This window comes from Podarcis vaucheri (assembly GCF_965113315.1).
Source record: "Podarcis vaucheri genome assembly, chromosome: 4".
Classification (NCBI taxonomy): Eukaryota; Metazoa; Chordata; class Lepidosauria; order Squamata; family Lacertidae; genus Podarcis; species Podarcis vaucheri.
Genome location: NC_138762.1, coordinates 35,772,103 through 35,790,804, shown reverse-complemented (window position 1 = coordinate 35,790,804; position 18,702 = coordinate 35,772,103). Strand labels below are relative to the sequence as shown.

At 46.3% G+C, this 18,702-nt stretch overlaps 1 protein-coding gene across 6 annotated transcripts in view; it reads left to right on the top strand.

Annotated features, from left to right (window-relative positions):
• Positions 1-17,097, top strand: part of COL8A1 (collagen type VIII alpha 1 chain) — a 97,964-nt gene extending 80,867 nt beyond the window's left edge. For 5 of the 6 annotated variants that reach the window (XM_082220998.1, XM_082221002.1, XM_082221000.1 and 2 more), the window contains 2 exons: positions 13,863-14,172; positions 15,044-17,097. In XM_082220998.1, the coding sequence (XP_082077124.1) occupies positions 13,866-14,172; positions 15,044-16,947 (2,211 nt within the window). In that variant the 5' untranslated portion in view covers positions 13,863-13,865 and the 3' untranslated portion in view covers positions 16,948-17,097. The remainder of the gene's footprint in view (positions 1-13,862; positions 14,173-15,043) is intronic. The other variant, XM_082221003.1, reaches the window with a different exon arrangement.
• Positions 17,098-18,702: the final 1,605 nt, after the last annotated feature.

Genomic DNA, 18,702 nt, shown 5'->3' with positions numbered 1-18,702 from the left:
GTGTTGCTTACAGGTGGAATTATAAAATTGTAGAGTTGGAAGGGACTTTGAGGGTCATCTAGTGTAACCCCCTGCAATGCAGGAATCTTAGTTAAAGCATCCATGACAGATGGCCATCCAGCCTCTGCTTAAAAACCTCCAAAGAAGGAGAGTCCACCAACTCCTGAGGCAGATGGTTCCACTGTTGAACGGCTCTTACTGTCAGAACGTTCTTCCTGATATTTAGTCGGAATCTCCTTTCTTGTAACCTGAAGCCATTGGCTTGGGTCCTACTCTCTGGAGCAGGAGAAAACCAGCTAACTCCATCTTCCATATGATAGCCCTTCAGACTGAAGATAGCTATCATATCTCCTCTCAGTCTCCTCTCTTTCAGGCTAAACATATGCAACTCCCCCAACCGTTCTTCATAAGGCTTGGTTTTCAGATCCTTGCTAACCTTGGTCACCCTCCTCTGCACACGTTCCAAATTGTCAATATACTTCTTAAATCGTGGTGTCCAGAACTAGACACCGTACTCCAGGTGTGGTCAGACCAAGGCAGAATAGAGTGGTACTATTACTTCCCTTAATCAGGACCCTATACTTCTGTTGATGCAGCCTAGAATTGCATTAGCTTTTTTTGCTGCTGCATCACACCATTGATGTTAAGCTTGTGGTCCCCTAGATCATTTTCACATGTACTATTGGCAAGCGAGGTGTCCCCCATCTAATAATAATAATAATAATAATAATAATAATAATAATAATAATTTATTATTTATACCCCGCCCATCTGGCTGAGCTTCCCCAGCCACTCTGGGCGGCTCCCAATCAGTGTTAAAAACAGTACAGCGTTACATATTAAAAACTTCCCTGAACAGGGCTGCCTTAAGATGTCTTCTGAATGTCAGGTAATTATTTATCTCTTTGACATCTGATGGGAGGGCGTTCCACAGGGCGGGCGCCACTACTGAGAAGGCCCTCTGCCTGGTTCCCTGTAGCTTTGCTTCTCGCAATGAGGGAACCGCCAGAAGGCCCTCGGCGCTGGACCTCAGCGTCCGGGCAGAATGATGGGGGTGGAGATGCTCCTTCAGGTATACTGGACCGAGGCCGTTTAGGGCTTTAAAGGTCAGCAACAGCACTTTGAATTGTGCTCGGAAACGTACTGGGAGCCTTATATTTGCACAGCTGGTTACTCTGCCTAAATACAGAACCTTACATTTGTCCCTGTTTAAACTGATTAGGTTAGTTTTGGCGCAGTTCTCCAATCTGTTAAGGAATGCAAATAGCAGCAAACACACAATAAACTTGGGTGTGGCAAATCCTGACCAATGGTCTGACTCAGTGTAAGACAACTTCTTATGTTCTTCTTATCAGAAGCAAAATTGCCTTTGCGTGGATTTACCATTTTAGTTAACGATTCAAACATGAGTTCATGGATAGGCAGCTTAGCTGAAGACATTTCATATTTTTAAGTCAAATATTCAATTTCCTCCTGGCACTGTATGCTGCCACCTCTAAAATAACAAACTTACAGGCCTGCTTAGTTTTCACTGATGTCAACTGCTTGGTGTCTGCAAGAAACAAGCACCATGCTAACAGGCTTTACGGGGAAACCCAACCCTTGGTTTTTTGGTCCATCAAGGTTTGTAAAATATAAGTCTTCCTTTGAAAAATAATAATAATACAGAGGGCATTTGGGGCTGTTGTATTTTCTTCCATCCAGTCTATGTACCTGGGTAAAAAAACCCAATCACAATATTTCTTTGCGTACAGCCAGCGAAGCAACATGTTTGATGGTTTCTGTTAAAAGCAGAATATGGCTTAAGATCTGACTTATCCCAGTCGTGTTATTTGGCAAACTAATGACACAGTGATTAAACCACTCAGAAATATATATCAAAACCATCTGTGCCTCATTCATTTCAACTTTATTTTCAATTTAGCTTTGTATGTACCAGAGGAATTCGGCAGTTCCATTATTTCCTCATCAGGATAGCAGGAGAAGTTCCAAACAAAAGTAATCTCCAAGATTTATAGGCTTGACAGTAGTGTTGACACTTGGCATGCAAAGCCTCTTAGGAGGAGGAGGAGGAGAAATGCTCACTTCTCCAGGTATGGGGCAGACTGGCTGCTGAGGCAGCTGTGCATCCCAGTGAATGATGTGAACAGAATTTTGACTTGACAATCCCACTTCCAGATACATTCAGAGACCTGTGAACGGCGATCAGCTGCTTTTTAGAATGTATTAAAATTGTGCAGGAAACAATACATGTGTGCCTGCTTTCTCAGCTTTCTTTGGAAAGCAGGAATCAGCCATATATGTCACTTTCAGAGCTATTCCATGGCCTGCGTCTCTCCTCTTCCCCAATGGGATACAAGGGCTACTGTTACTGAAGTCGCTGTTGGAAAAACGCCCTGGGCTGCCCCTGCACTCCAAGCGTACTACAGTAAAAGGCATTTTCCTTCTTCTCCAGTGCGCGTCAGCAGTGGCGTAGCGTGGGTTGTCAGCACGGCAAGTAATTTGCGCCCCCTAACCCGTGGATTTTAGCACTTGAGTGCGAGCGCACCCCCCAAGATGTTGCGCCCGGCCCCCCCTGCACCCCCACGCTACGCCGCTGCTTCAGGCCCCCCAATAAAACATTTGAGGGGGCCAGTCCCCCAGTTGATGGGCATTGCCAATGTGATCAACTATGCAGGGCGGGGTTTACTTGCCTCCCCCCCCCCCAATATCATACTGTATTCACGTTGGCACCCCTGATGAACTCAGCGGGGCTTACTTCTGCCCCGTAAGCCTTTGCACCTCCGCGTCTCCTTTCCTCTCTATATGTAAGAGGGTGAAGGTCAGGCTGGCAGCGCAAATAAGGGCCCCGCTGCTGAAGGCCTCTCCCGCCACGACCTCCTGGTCCACGGGCAGGGCAAGAAAGTGCCTTTTCCTTGGGGGTGGGAGTCTTAAAAGTTCCTTAAAAGCCGAGCGCGGAGTGAGGGGGGGCCGGTGGAGTCTCGCTGCCCCCCAACGCCTCTCGAGGCGGCATGAGGGGCGCCGCGTCAAGGGCGCCCGCGGGCGCAGCGGCGGCTCCTGTCAGGGCACGAGGCGGGCCCGGCGCCTCTCCCCCACCCACCCCGTCCGCCCACCCATATCCCGCTCAGGAGGGGCCGGTGGGCTGGCGAGCGCCTCACGCCAGCAGCACCAGAGAGGGAGAGAAGTCCGTCTCCCGCCGCCGCCGCCTCTTCATCCCCAGCAGCAACTTCCCTGCCCGGCTCCCCGCCGCCGCCGCCTCCTTCTCTCCCTGCTTTGCAGTAGCAGTCGCCGCCGCCGCCACCGCTCCTCCTCTCCTCCCGGGGACGATGCTCTGGCTCCTCAGCGGCAGCTCCCGAGCCGTGTCCCCGCGGCGCCTCCGCTCCCCCGGGCTCCCCTTGGCTCCCCTTCACCGCCTGGCTCCTGCTGCACCACCTGGGGGCAGCGCCCATGGCCGGGGCTTCCTCCTTCCCAAGACATGGGGCTCTGTTATAGCCTGCGCCCGAGGCTCTTCGGCGACTCCGGAGGCGGCGAGCGCCCCCCCCAGATGTTGCGCCCGGTGCCGCCGGCACCCCTGGCACCCCCCACGCTACGCCACTGCGCGTCAGTGACATGTATCAAATGATATATGCACACTAATCTTGTAGCATAACACAGCAAGAAGCATGAGACATCGTAGAGCTAATCTACGTATTTATTTACACACTATGTACAAAGAGAATCATGGCGTCCTCTCTCTCCAGCTCCGAGAGAATAAAAAAGGGACAAGTAAAAGCAAAAGTACAGTACTGTACAATAGTACATACAGCGGAAGAGATAAGGCTGTCTTCTGTTCCCACACTCTTTCCAGACAGGCATGTGACTTACACCAGTCTCATCTGAAGCATCGGAGGCGTGAAATACTAACAGTTGCTTCTTTTTGTTGATTTCAGCAGGAAAAATAATTCATTCAAACTGTTGTAGATAAAGAACAAGTAAAAAGTATAGTGAGAGGGAGATGGTTGGGTAGAGGTAAAATGGTAAAGGTAAGGTAAGGTAAAGGACCCCTAGATGGGGTTGTGGCGCGCATCTTGCTTTCAGGCCAAGGGAGCCAGCATTTGTCCACAGACAGCTTTCCGAGTCATGACTAAACCGCTTCTGGTACAACAGGACCAGATGACGTTTCCTGCCTGGCAGGGGGTTGGATGCCCCCTGCCAAGCAGGAAACACCATCTGGTCCTGCACCCAGCCAGGGAGATAGTTGCCTGCTTGCGCGCGAGTAACCCCTTAGAAACCATTACAGTGTCAATGTTATCACCAAATCAGAGAGACAGAAGGAGTTCAGATTAAGAAGAAACAGACACAATGGACAGTCCCCCGAGTCTCCCAGAGATTTCAGCTCTCTTGTATCAAGGACCATTCAATGTGGAACCACGCAAAGCTGATAATGCCGGGGAGCGTGTCCATTACTTTCCACTTCTGGTGCAATGTCAATTTCTTCCCGCTGCTTGGGCGTTTTCAGATGGAAGTTTTGCAACAGTGTTGTAAGGAACACAAAAATCTTCATACGGGCCATACCTTCACCAGGGCAAGCTCTTTTTCCTGGAAAACCAAGAAACAGGAGTTCCCCCCTTGGCAGGGGGTTGGACTCGATGGCCCTTGTAGTCTATTCCAACTCTATGATTCTATGATTCTAGGGCACCGAGACAGAAGCCAGAGCGCACGGAAATGCCATTTACCTTCCCGCCACAGCAGTACCTATTTATCTACTTATGCTGGTATGCTTTCAAACTGCTAGGTTGGCAGGAGCTGGGACAGAGCAACGGGGGTTCACTCTGTAATGGGGATTCAAACTGCCGACCTTCTGATCGGCAAGCCCAAGAGGCTCAGTGGTTTAGACCACAGCACCACCCGCTCCCTATGGTAGGGTAGAAGCGTCCCTCTATCCAGCACTCCTAACTAAGTTGATCTCTTGCCACCTGTCAGGTGTGTGGGAGTTCCACTGGTGGGAACTAGTGGAAGGCCCCAAAATGTAGCATTCCAGAAGCAGGGAGACAATGAGTCTGCCTGGGATCCATTGGATCCCACATCCGTCTCATTGCCATTGTGCAGCAGCATCAGGCCCAATTGTGGCACCACCTGCAGGCTGGCAAAGCAACCTTACTGCACATACCTTCTGCCCTGACCACCACGTATAACAGGGCTGCAGTAGCCTCCCTGCTCCATGAGCAGCCTATGTAGTAGTTATAATAAATATATGTTCAGGAATGGGCCCATTAGGCCCACCAATTGCATGAAGCACCCTTGGGCAACTGCTGGGGTCCCAGCTGCTGCCACCTGCCCTAAGGCCCTATCTGAAAGGAAAGGAAATTCTGGCACTCCCATTAGAGTTGGGCAGCTGAGTTTATTAGCTATCATTTAAATTGCCTACAGCGCCAAAGCAAGGCTACATCAAATCTACAGAACATTCTCTATATCAAACGACAGGAGAGTCCTCTTCTAACAGCATTCAGCTGAAACATCTTTCAGACCTTTGCATTAAATGCACGGAGGGGGTGAGGAAGAGAGGGTGCATCCAGCATGCAGAGGATGTTAATGCAGAGGATGCTTATTTATTTTAAATTGTTGTTGTTTAGTCGTTTAGTTGTGTCTGATTCTTCGTGACCCCATGGACCAGAGCACACCAGGCACTCCTGTCTTCCACTGCCTCCCACAGCTTGGTCAAATTCATGTTTGTAGCTTCGAGAACACTGTCCAACCATCTTGTCCTCTGTCGTCCCCTTCTCCTTGTGCCCTCCATCTTTCCCAACATCAGGGTCTTTTCCAGGGAGTCTTCTCTTCTCATGAGGTGGCCAAAGTATTGGAGCCTCAGCTTCAGAATCTGTCCTTCCAGTGAGCACTCAGGGCTAATTTCCTTAAGAATGGATAGGGTTGATCTTCTTGCAGTCCATGGGACTCTCAAGAGTCTCCTCCAGCACCATAATTCAAAAGCATCAATTCTTCGGCGATCAGCCTTCTTTATGGTCCAGCTCTCACTTCCATACATCACTACTGGGGAAACCATAGCTTTAACTATACAGACCTTCGTTGGCAAGGTGATGTCTCTGCTTTTTAAAATGCTGCCCGGGTTACTTTAAATTGTATATCCTGCTTTTTACCATCTAGGTCTCAAAGCAGAGTGCAACATTGAAATATGTAAAAATGTAAAGCCTAAATTAAACTTCCAAATTTTAAAACCTCTAGAATTTAAAATCTCAACCATTAAAAAAAAAATCTGTGAAGCATTCATGGTGCAAAGTCTTCCTGAAATTTATTTTATTTTATTTTAATTTCATAAAATGTATACACTGTTTGATTTGTCAAACACACACACACACACACACTCAACGTGGTTTACAAAAAAAGAAAACCATAAATAAATAAGACAATCTTGACCAAGAATTTGACATTTAGTAAGGACAATGCCTTTCTAACATCTTGTGGGAGGGAGTTCTAGAGAGTGAGGTACAAAACGCTGAAGGCATGACTTCTCATGCTTGTCTACCTGCACACGTTTATCCCTCCTGTGATCAAGGTGAACACCTGAAATGGCGACAACAGCAAAGCAAAAGAGATGGGAGGGGGAGAGACATATGTGGCCAGTGGTTTTCTGCTTTGTTTTCCTTTGGGGTGGATCGTAGCACTTCATTTTGCTTTTTTGGATAGACATACCTTCTCTTCCAGAATTGGAGGGAACGTACGCACAAGACAAGATTTCTCTTTTGCAATTGGGTGGGGGAAATGCTGCCTTCCAATAAAAATGGTCTGAAGGGCCAGAGACCTTTTCAAGAAAAATATTGTATAGACATTTTTCATGGTTTGAATATCTCCCTTGGACTGGGATTTGGGGTTTCTAAGGAGCTATAAAATTAATACAAAGAAAAGAAAATAAGAGAGGCGGTTGTTTTTCTCTCCCCACCCCTTCTTGGACGGGATAATCAAAGTACAGTGGGCTGAATTACTGTACATGGCAGAGACTCAGGCCCAAGACACAAACTTCAATTTTGCTGTACTTTTCTGAAAGACAGATAAGCCATAAAGCAGCGTGGAGGCAAGAACTAAGAAAACACAGTGTGCACAGCATCAAAGTGAACAAATGAAAGGCCAATGCTGTGTTTTGCTAGTTTGTAGAAAGAAGTGGGTAAGAAAGTATTTTATGGCAAGGAATCAAACCGTAAAACCATGGGATTGCAACAGAGAATCACATTCAAGAATAATATTAAGCAAATTTAAGCTAGCATCATACTTAAGCATTTCAAGGCTGCTTCATATGCACTAGTGGCTGATGGCCATTGGGATAGGTGGGGTGGAATGAAGAGAGGGAAGGAGGCCAACAGTAGGGGGAGCCAGAGTCAATGACACAGGTAACCACAGATGACAATGGGCAGAGCGAACTAATTCTTGTTCTACTAATTCTTGTTTTGCCCCCACTTCGTCCCTGCTGAGTTATTCAAGGGCACCACTGAGACAAAGGAGGAAGAAGCTGGGGGGGGGGAGTTGTAAGGAAGAGAGTAGGCATGTGGGGACTAGCTGGGGGCAGACTGAAGCAGGTGGGGTAGGGCCTCATTTGCCCTGATGAGCCAATCACCATTGTTCAAATAATACTTTTTGGGAGCTAATAAGTTGTTGTTGTTTCTATACTGCCCTTCATCCATGGATCACAGGTTTACATTATAAAAATATATAAATTCATACTGTACTAACAAACAAAAATAATACCAACACCTGCCACAGTTTGAAAGGCTATAAATTATTTAATCAACCCAAAGCCTGGTTGAAGAGGAATGTTTTTGTCTGGCACTTAAAGCTATGTAACCGAGGCGCAAGGTGAAGCCCCTGAGGAAAGCATTCCACAAACTGGGAGCCACCATAGAAAAGGACTATTCTCATGTTGCCACACTCCATTCCTCTCATGGAGGAGGCACACAAAGATTATGAACACAGGCAGGGAGGGCTGCCATACGTCTGGTTTATCCCTGGACATGTCCAGGAATTGGACTGTCAAAATGGCATCCGGGCGGATTTTTGCTGAATTTGCAAAATGTCCAGGAAAACCCGGATGTATGGCAACTGGGGCAATTTTTCAAGAAAAATGCTTTTAAATTTAAAAAAAAAAATCCCAAGGACTTATTTATTTCAAGGATATGCTCCCCTAAAAAGCTCAACAACTTTGCCTCCCCCCTCCAAAAACACCCCCTACCAGGGTCTGGGTCAGTTCATGTGGGGAGAGTCAGTCCTTGAGGTGTTGAGTCCTGAGCCATTTAAAGCTTTGTAGGTCAAAACCAGCACTTTGACTTGAACTCAGAAACTATGGCAGCCAGTGCAGTCAGGCCAGGATCAGTGTGATATACCAGTTGTCTTCTGCCAATAGCAGTTTCTAGTCATATGTCCTTGGTGGTGGTGGCAGTGGCGGCGGTCGCTTCTCCAGGGTCTATAGTCATACATCCAACAGATGAAATGTTTACAGCAAGCTATAGCTGGACGAATTGAGATATTCTCTCTCAACCTCTCTCTGTGTGTATTTATATTTATTATATTTACTCTATCTGATGCTTTCATTGAGGTAATATTTTTTAATTGCATTTTTTAAATCTAGAACAACAATAAATGCATTTTCTTTTACAAACGCTACACACTCTATCATGGCAATGTTGTAGAGGCTGCTTGGGGGTCTTTTCCTATTTCGAGGTAGCCTGCTTTCACCTTTGCAGATCTGCTGTGCCGTTCCTCATGCTTCCTAAAAATGAATAAAAGAGCTTTGTTGCCAATGTCACTTCCCCGCTTTCGAGAGCACAGCGAAATTGACAAAATCCCCTTAAGGAAATCAAAATAGCAAGAAGAAAAGACATCCCGTGGGGACGATAGTTATAAGAGGTTCGTGCAAAGGGGAAAATGAAGTGTAAGCTTTTAGGACCATCTCACAAAAGCCAAAGGTATTAGGGGCATGCTTTGAAGCTGAAAATGCTCCCATTTCAACAGTCAATTATCCTTTCAAATGTCAAGATATTTTAATGGGATTGTTTAGATACTTGAAACATTGGTGAAACCATTAATTTGCATCCTGCTTTTGCAAGTCGGCTTTGTCAGCACTTTGTAATATATTAAACTGAACAGCCTGATGCAAACCAGATTAACAAGAACAAAAAAGGGGGCAAAAAACACCTTTTAAATGTAGAGCAGAATGGATAATTTTGAATATCTGCATTTAAATGAGTATATGGGCAACAATAATTCAGGTAATTGTACACAATCTTGTTCCCAGCTCTCTAGGTGATATGCTATTTAGTTTAAAAACTAGTGCTGCAGTGTATGGACTAGAACAGGGGTCTGCAACCCGCGGCTCCGGAGCCGCATGTGGCTCTTTTACACCTTTGCCGCGGCTCCGGGGCGGATACTAGCAAGGGGAGGAGGCGCATTGTGCGCCCCGACACTCCCCACTGTGGCGGGCGCTGTACTGGCTGTGACATCGCATGGGGGCGGTGCGTGCGATAGTCACGCACTGTCCCGACGTTACCTTCCCACCCGCAGTCAGATTGCAGCTCCGGAGATATATTTGTTTTAAATGTCACAATGGTTTTGCGGCTCCCAGTTTTTTTCCCCTTCGGAAACGGGTCCAAGTGGCTCTTTTTGTCTTAAAGGTTGCAGACCCCTGGACTAGAACCTGCATTTACTAGCTTTAGGATTGCTGAGTCATCAAACAAGGGAAATGCAAAAGAGGTTTACATTGCCCCCCTGGGCTCCTCTGGGATGAAGGGCGGTGTATCAATTTAAATAAATAAAACTGGATGTGGCGTTTGCCTCCTAGGATGGGTCATAAGGAAAGGGTTAAAATAGGTGTGATGTGATTGGCCAATGAGAATGCAAGGGGGGAGTAAAAGTAGAGAGTTGAGGTTTGGGAGTTGAGAGTTGAGGTTTGGGAGCTGAAGAAAGAAGAGGGAGGTTTAGGTGTGGGTTGGTAGAATTGTATTGTGAGAGAGAGAGGAATTGTTAGGTGGAGTCAGATAGATAGTTAGAATAATCAGTTTGGAGTTGTTAGGAACTAAGAATAAGAAACTGACAAGAGAAAAATTAACTGAAACCATAAGCTTGTTCCTGCATTTAAAAATAAACTTGATTATTTGTTTATGTTAACAACTGACTGGACTCCGTGTGTCCCCGTGAGGTACGGGGTGGTGGCAGCGGAAAAAGCAATCGCAGTGGCGGCATAGGGTCAATAGACCGTCAAACGTCCGGGGGCCCTGTGTGTGATCATAAGCCTTTTTGTTTGAAGTGCATCTTCTGTTTTAAAATGTTGAAAAGGTGTGCTTACTTTTGAACTCCTTTATTTAAGGATTTCATTGCTGTTTAGTGAAATGGTCAAGGGAATTTCAGGGTCCTTAAATGTGCTACTAATTTGCTTTGACTTATTCAATCAAATGTAAATATAAAGCGATACTGAATCATGTAGAGTAGAATTGCTCCATACTTTAAGGTGTGTCCTTTTTAGGCCACAAAGAATCCATTAAACCCAAGGATTTCATTATTCCTCCTCTGTTCTCTGCTAGTGAGATGCTAAGCCTAGAAATAAAACATGGAAGTTCATTCCAGTTGTCTTCAGTGGAGCTATTTGTCTACTGATTTAGGGGCAAAAGGAGCTTCTTGGATCATGCTGAGAAATTTTCCCCAAACCATATTTTTGTCAGTTCATCTCCTCCATGATGAGATACGCTTTCCTAGAGCTGATTTGTGTAGGGACTGTAGTCCATTAGAACAAGGAGGAGACTCACGATTCTCTCGTAACCCTTGTATCAGGGGCGCATCCACTTGCAGGGGGAAATTGGTAGGATGACTTGGGTTGGGAAACACAAGACAGAGCTTACCCCTGTATTGCAATATTCTAAATACAGTTTTAACTCTTTTTGTAATGTAAATGGCATACACAGTCTCAAGCTGAGGAAGACTATAACTGAATTGTGTATCACATAACAGATTTTCTTTCATGAAGATAAGCTGTTTTAAAAATCAGGACCCACACGTTCAGCACTAAAATATTTGAACCACACATATAATCCTCTTCCCTGGCCATGTTTGTGAGGCTTAATTATGAAAATTATATACCGGTATATAATTTTCATAATTAAGCCTCACAAACATGGCCAGGGAAGAGGATTATATATATATATATATATATATATATATATATATATATATATGCTTTCGTAGATTTTCGTAGCTCTGTTCCAGTAACAGAGAAAATCGTTAGCTCTGTTCGTAGCTCTGTTCCAGTAACAGAGAAAATTCCAGTAACAGAGAAAATCGTAGATTTTCGTAGCTCTGTTCCAGTAACAAGAAGCCGAAAGCACCAGCCTGAAGATGACGAGTGAGACCTCGTCGAAACGTCGCACAGACACCCCGACTCTTACACGGGAAGACACCCGAAGACACCAAAACCTGCATATATATATATATATATATATATAGGCAATTCTTTCTGAAGTGTGAAAATTCCGTGAATCTGCAAATGTGATAAAACTGTAACTATTACTTTTCTGCTTGAAAGCAGAATAAATGTTTTTAATAGGGGAAAAACAAAAACAAAATAGAGTTTTGTTATCAAATGGTTGCATTGGAATTATATCTACATATGCAAATAATGAGAGTGTCATACTGAGGGCTTCGTTGAGTGTGATATTCCACGCATTTCTGGTCGTTTTTGCCTGATAAGTCAGGTCTTAAATTAGCTGACTTTTAAATCCACATCGACTGAATATAGAAAGCAAAGAATGGAAGCTGTGTGTAATTATGAACTGGCACGTTATGCATTACTCAAATACAGTATGTTAATACTGTGCGTGCCCCCCTCTCCCAAGTATTGGGACATTTGTTCTTAACTTTCACTACTTAGTTTTAAAAAATGTGTAAAGAATGTTTGTAAATGCCTGAGGCTTTAACTTTCTACCCATTTTGTGGGCGTTTTCCCAAAAGAATAGACATTGTTTAAGGTGAAACTATCTGTTTCAAGTCCGTGTCATTGCACAACTGTGCCCTGCCCCACAGCCACAGCTGTGCAATTCTGCACCAGTTAGCGCTTCCTAACCAGGCCCAAGGGCAGCCCTGCATAGTACGGTAATTGAGCCTTGAGGTTACCAATGCAGTGGTCAAGCGATCCCTCTCCAGGAGGTTTCATAGCTAACAAACCAGATACAGCTGGTAGAAGGCATTCCTAGCTACAGAGGACACTTGGGCCTCTAGTGACAAAGAAGTGTCCTTGAGCTAAGAGCCCTTGATCCAAGCATTTGTCCTCATAAACTATTCTAAGTTGGATCACTTTCATAGCAAATCTAGCCATGCTGAACATAGCAGACTTAGCCGTACTTGACTGCAAATGTTTGATTTTATCCATTATTACTGTGGAGCGCTACTGACTCTCAACCTCTCTTCAGATATTTCCCCCCTTGGAATTTCATATAAATGCAATGTGAAATGACTGTTTCAAATTTAATTATGATGCAAACAAAAAATCTGGATTTTCGGAAGAGTGGGGATTGTATAGAATTGTACAGCAAACACCCCCTCTAGTGTGCACTTACAAATACTGCTTCGTGGTTTCCACCCTCTTTTTTCTGTTTAGTTCTATTAGGCCAAATCTTAGCTTCTTCTAGCTCTTTCTCTCAGGGAACTTGTGAAGAGCCTTGCTGCATTCAACCAAAAGTGCATCAAATCCAGCATCCTGTTTTCCATAAGTATGGCAGCCAACTAGATGTTTCTGGGAAGCCTACAAGCAGTGCATGAGGGGAAATGACCCCCTGCTGCTGCTGTTCTCCATCAAGATGTATTCAGAGGCATGCTGCCTCTGATTCTGAATACAGTGGTACCTCGGGTTACAGATGCTTCAGGTCACAGACGCTTCAGGTTACAGACTCCGCTAACCCAGAAATAATACCTTGGGTTAATAACTTTGCTCTAGGATGAGAACAGAAATCTCACGGTGGTGGCGCAGCAGCAGCAGGAGGCCACATTAGCTAAAGTGGTACCTCAGGTTAAGAACATTTACAGGTTAAGAACAGACCTCTGGAACGAATTAAGTTCTTAACCTGATGTAGCACTATATAGCCATCTTGACTAGCAGTTGACAGCCTTATCCTGCATGAATTTGTCTCTTTGAAATCTGCCTATATTGGTAGCCATCACTGCACCATGGTAGCAAATCCCACGGTTTAACAATGTTACGTATCAGAAGAGCAGGAAAGTTGCATTATTTGACAAAGGAAGAGCAGCATTGATTGAAGGGTCAAAGAACCCCTTCCCAGATAGCTCACTTGAAAGGATTACATCTCAAGAAATAGGATGGAGTTCATCCCCTCCAACAGTAGATCTGCGCATGAGCAATAAAAAACCAGCAACTGGCTTCGTGAACATGCACACACAAAAATAGCTAGGAACCAAATAATTCAACAAGATCGAAAGTTCAAGTCCTCCAAGTTGATCTTCCAGGCATCTTCTCCTGCTGACCGAATGATGGAGGAGAAGGTGTGGAACCAGCCTAGATAGCCTTGGTGGCTGGGATCCATGGACTCTAGGTGTGACTGATTTCAGCTTCCTTTTTTCCTTCCTTTTAATAAAAAATGTTTGAAATGTTGTTGCCACGCAGTGCCATGGGAAGAATACAATGTGCCACTGGGAATACGTTGGTGGCTACAGCTATAGCTGCTTCACCCAGTACTATAAAGAAAAGCACTGAGGTTAAGATAACTGTAGCCACCACAAACCTCCTTCGTCTCAATGCCTCTGGTTCCATCCCTGCCATACAATTGTCTTTGCCATTTCCCACTCCCTTGCAACTGCTGTTCTGTTCTGTTTTGTTTCAGGTTATGGCTTTGTTGCTAGCACCTACGTGGCTTTTGACGGCGGTTGCATCCCTTTACCTGGGGCTACTGAGACCCACCCAAGCAGGTGCTTATTATGGGATCAAGCAGATGCCTCCCCAAGTGCCGCAGTACCAGCCCCTGGGGCAACAAGTACCTCACATGCCACTGGGCAAAGATGGTGTTCCAATGCAGCACATGGCCAAGGAGGGGCCACACTTACCCTATGGGAAAGAATATGTGCCTCAGTACATCAAAGAAATCCCACAGATACCCATGCTTGGCAAGAAGGGGATTTCAAAGAAAGGAAAAGGTAACATTGGCAAGACGTGAGCTGTCCTTTCTGCTCCTTCCTACTTCGGTTCTTAACCATCCCTCTGTCATCTAACAGAAAATATGTATATTTGTTTGTATAATAGTAAGTGAACATAAAGAGTTATTTCTGGAGGGGTTTCTGCATGGCATGACGAAAAGGTTTTTTAAATACTATGTCTATAAATGTTTCCAAGGGACCTAAGACATGTATTTCTGCATTTTGATGAAGTTTCATACCTATTCCCCAAATATTCAGAATTTCCAAATTCATTACACACCCTTAACTTAAGAGATAGAACTCTTACTTGAAACATGGTATAGGAAGGGAGCTATGGCATGTACATCGGAAAGCAGGAGTCTTATATTTGGAATGCATTCAGAGAATAACACTGTGCCACTGAAAATGGTGGAGATAGCCATTTAAAATATGCAACATGGTTTTTAACTGTTAAAATGGCAATGCTGTTTTTAGACTGTGGTTATCAAGCCACCTCAGTTGTGTAATCAACTGCATTAGCAGCAAATCTGAGAGCCAGTGTGGTGTAGTGGTTAAGAGCAGTAGACTCGTAATCTGGGGAACCGGGTTCGCGTCTCCGCTCCTCTACATGCAGCTGCTGGGTGACCTTGGGCCAGTCACACTTCTGTGAAGTCTCTCAGCCCCTCTCACCTCACAGAATGTTTGTTGTGGGGGAGGAAGAGAAAGGAGAATGTTAGCTACTTTGAGACTCCTTCAAGTAGTGATAAAGTGGGATATCAAATCTAAATCCAGGCGAAAGCTTACTATATTAATTCCCCTTGAAGTACTCAGATGATTGGCCAGTCAACTGGCATAATGGTTAATTGTCGCTCCCTCTTTCTCTTTTGTACAGCAGAACTTCCATTAGCCAGTCTGAGAGGTGAGCAGGGTCCTCCTGGGGAGCCTGGACCAAGAGGCCCACCTGGACCACCAGGGATACCAGGACACGGAGTGCCGGGAGCCAAAGGAAAACCAGGTCCACAAGGATATCCAGGGATCGGCAAACCAGGCATGCCCGGAATGCCAGGAAAACCAGGAGCGATGGGGGCTCCAGGAGCAAGAGGAGAGATGGGGCCAAAGGGAGAGATTGGACCTATGGGCATTCCAGGGCCCCAAGGACAACCAGGACCTCATGGACTCCCTGGAATAGGAAAGCCAGGTGATAGAGGATTGCCAGGACAGCCAGGAGGAAAGGGTGAGCCAGGGATGAAAGGGCAACCTGGAATGCAAGGCCCCCCAGGCCCAAAAGGAGATAAAGGTGTTGGGATTCCAGGATTGCCAGGGCTGAAAGGTCCACCTGGTTTACCTGGTCCTCCAGGTCCTGTTGGGCTTCCAGGGGTAGGCAAGCCAGGAATGGTTGGTTTCCCAGGCCCACAGGGGCCTGCAGGCAAACCAGGGCTTCCCGGAGAGCCAGGGCCTCGAGGGTTAGGTGGGGCTCCTGGAATTCAAGGTCCTCCTGGCCTTCCAGGTGTGGGGAAACCAGGCCAAGATGGAATTCCAGGGCAGCCAGGGTTTCCAGGTGGGAAAGGTGAGCAAGGCTTGCCAGGCTTACCTGGACCTCCTGGCATGCCTGGGATTGGGAAGCCAGGTTTCCCTGGGCCTAAAGGTGAGCGTGGCATGGGCGGTATTCCAGGACCACTTGGGCCTAAGGGTGAAAAGGGCCACATGGGCCCACCTGGTATGGGCGGGCCACCAGGAGAACCAGGCCAGCCAGGATTGCCAGGGTTAATGGGGCCCTCAGGTGCTATGGGGTTTCAAGGGCCTAAAGGAGAAGCTGGAGCTGTTGGCCCTCAAGGACCAATTGGTCCAAAAGGTGAAGTTGGTTTACAGGGTTTCCCAGGGAAGCCTGGTTTCCCAGGAGAAGTGGGGTCTCCAGGCCTAAGAGGCTTACCTGGCCCAATCGGACCAAAAGGGGAAGCTGGTCACAAAGGCTTGCCAGGTCTGCCTGGTACTCATGGGCAAATGGGTCCCAAAGGAGAGCCTGGGATCCCAGGGGCTCAAGGCCTCCAAGGCCCTTCTGGAATCCCAGGCATCGCAGGACCCAGTGGCCCAATTGGGCCTCCCGGGCTTCCTGGGGTGAAGGGTGAACGAGGCCTACCAGGCCAGCCAGGATTTCCAGGAGCAGGGAAACCTGGAATTGCGGGGATGCAAGGCCCACCTGGGAAGCCTGGGTCCATTGGTGCTCCTGGCCAGCCGGGCCTCCAGGGACCTCCAGGGCCTCCTGGCCCACCAGGCCCTCCAGTCATAATACAACCCACACCGCCAGCTATGGGACAATATTTGCCTGAGATGGGTCCAGGCCTTGATGGAGCAAAGACGCCCTACGGCTACAAGAAAATCAAAAACGGCGCCGCTTCCTACGAGATGCCCGCATTCACAGCTGAGCTCACCACGCCTTTCCCACGGGTTGGAGTTCCTGTGGTGTTTGACAAGCTCCTCTACAATGGCAGGCAGAACTATAACCCACAGACTGGCATCTTCACCTGCGAGATCCCAGGGATTTACTACTTTGCCTACCACGTTCACTGTAAAGGGGGGAATGTTTGGGTGGCTTTGTTCAAGAACAACGAGCCCCTGATGTACACGTACGATGAGTACAAGAAAGGCTTCCTGGACCAAGCTTCTGGGAGTGCCGTCGTTCAGCTGACGCTAGGTGACAGAGTTTATATCCAGATGCCATCCGAACAAGCAGCAGGACTCTATGCTGGGCAATATGTCCATTCATCTTTTTCAGGATATTTATTGTATCCCATGTAAACCAAAACACTCGGACAGAACAAAAACTCCCCCCTGCCCATTCTCCAAATCTATACCATTGAAAGGTGCATTTAATGACTTTTATTTTGTTTTATTTTTTTTGGACCAACATGTACAGTCATTCAAATAAAATTACAACTTCAAACATTATTTACAGCTTGTTATAGAGAAAAGTGGTGGCAAACCCAGTGGGGATCTGTTTGCTGCTGTACACTGAACATGTTCAACATTTGCTTTGGATAATGCCTATGTCGGGGTTCACATCAGGTGCTCATGTGATGTGCTTTTACTGTTTGCTTACCTAAAACATTCAGCTAAAGGAGGATTTGGGAAAGAAAAAGAAACAGTGGTGCTGATTTTAGAGTACTGTACAGCAACAGTAGTGCTGGTCACATCCACGTCAAGGAAGGAATTCAGTGGAGCAATAAGTTGAAGTCCCTCAGCAATGTACTAGTTGCACCAGTATAAGAGTGTTTAAAATGTACGATGCGGATGTGAACTAGAGTAAGGTGTAGAATCCTGCAATGTAAATTAAGCTTCTCCTTCCCATAGTCTTTTCTTGCTGTGCAGGACTCTTCCAACTCGTACCTGCAAAGAATGACAGAAAGGAATCGCTTTTTGTGTTAGCTAAGCAAGGAAATGATACCAAGTCCTCAGAAAGCCTAGGAAAACTTTCCCAGTTCTTTTTTCCAGTGAGCAGTGGGTCATTTCACCAGGAACTGGGGTACTTTCAAAGGCATTTATCTAGATCTATAAGTACTGGGAAACAATGACTTTTTAGATAAAACTTTCAGTCCAAGTGATTGTATCTTTTATGTGAAAACAAGTGAAGGTGAGGACAGAACAGGTTTGTGGTTGCTAGATAATCCCTGCTGCCTCACAGCTCAGACAACAGACCTCTGGAAATAGGTATACGGAATAGTGAACATGTAACCAAGGCAAGGTTGTGACACCTGAGTCATGGGTGCTGAAAGATATATCTCAAACAAGCACCAATGGATGGAACAAGAGTTGAACACTTCTAGGTTGCTTTGATTTCATTTGGTGAAAGCTACATACTGGACATGTTTAGCACCGCATGAGTTTGACCAAACTGCGGGAGGCAGTGGAAGACAGGAGTGCCTGGCATGCTCTGGTCCATGGGACATGACTAAACGACTAAACAACAGCAACAACATTTGACATAGAATCACATATTCCCACCCATCCATCTGCAGTTTACACACACACACACACACACACACACACACACACACAGCAGCCACAGAGGCTGCAAAAATAAAAGACTCCTGTAGGAGGGAGGAGAGCAGCTTTTTAACTTTCCAGCTAAAAGCAGCCCCCTTTCCCAACCAATGGAAAGGGCCTCCTTGCATGGAGGTCACCTCACGTGGCTAACGACCGCTTCCCAATCCTTTGAATGTGTGCTTCGTTCCTCATTGCAAACGCTTGCCCCTGAGAACATGCAGGCTGCAGATTCTTAAGAATGTGAAAGCGGCAGTATGCTGTGGCCGCAATCCAGCACAGAGTTAGACCTGCTTAAATCCGTTGGCCTTGAGCAAAATGTGTGCATGTGCAAAAGGTAGCTCAAATTAGTGGCAACCATGAAGACTGACTTTCTGGTAAAGAAGAGGGGGGGCGCTTGAATTCATCCCTGCTTCCTTCCTGATGAACATCTGATCAGTGCTGTCACCAAACAGCTGAACAGGACTGTGTGGAGGCAGAGAAGGGGCAGGTGGTTCAGGGAAAGAACTGCAT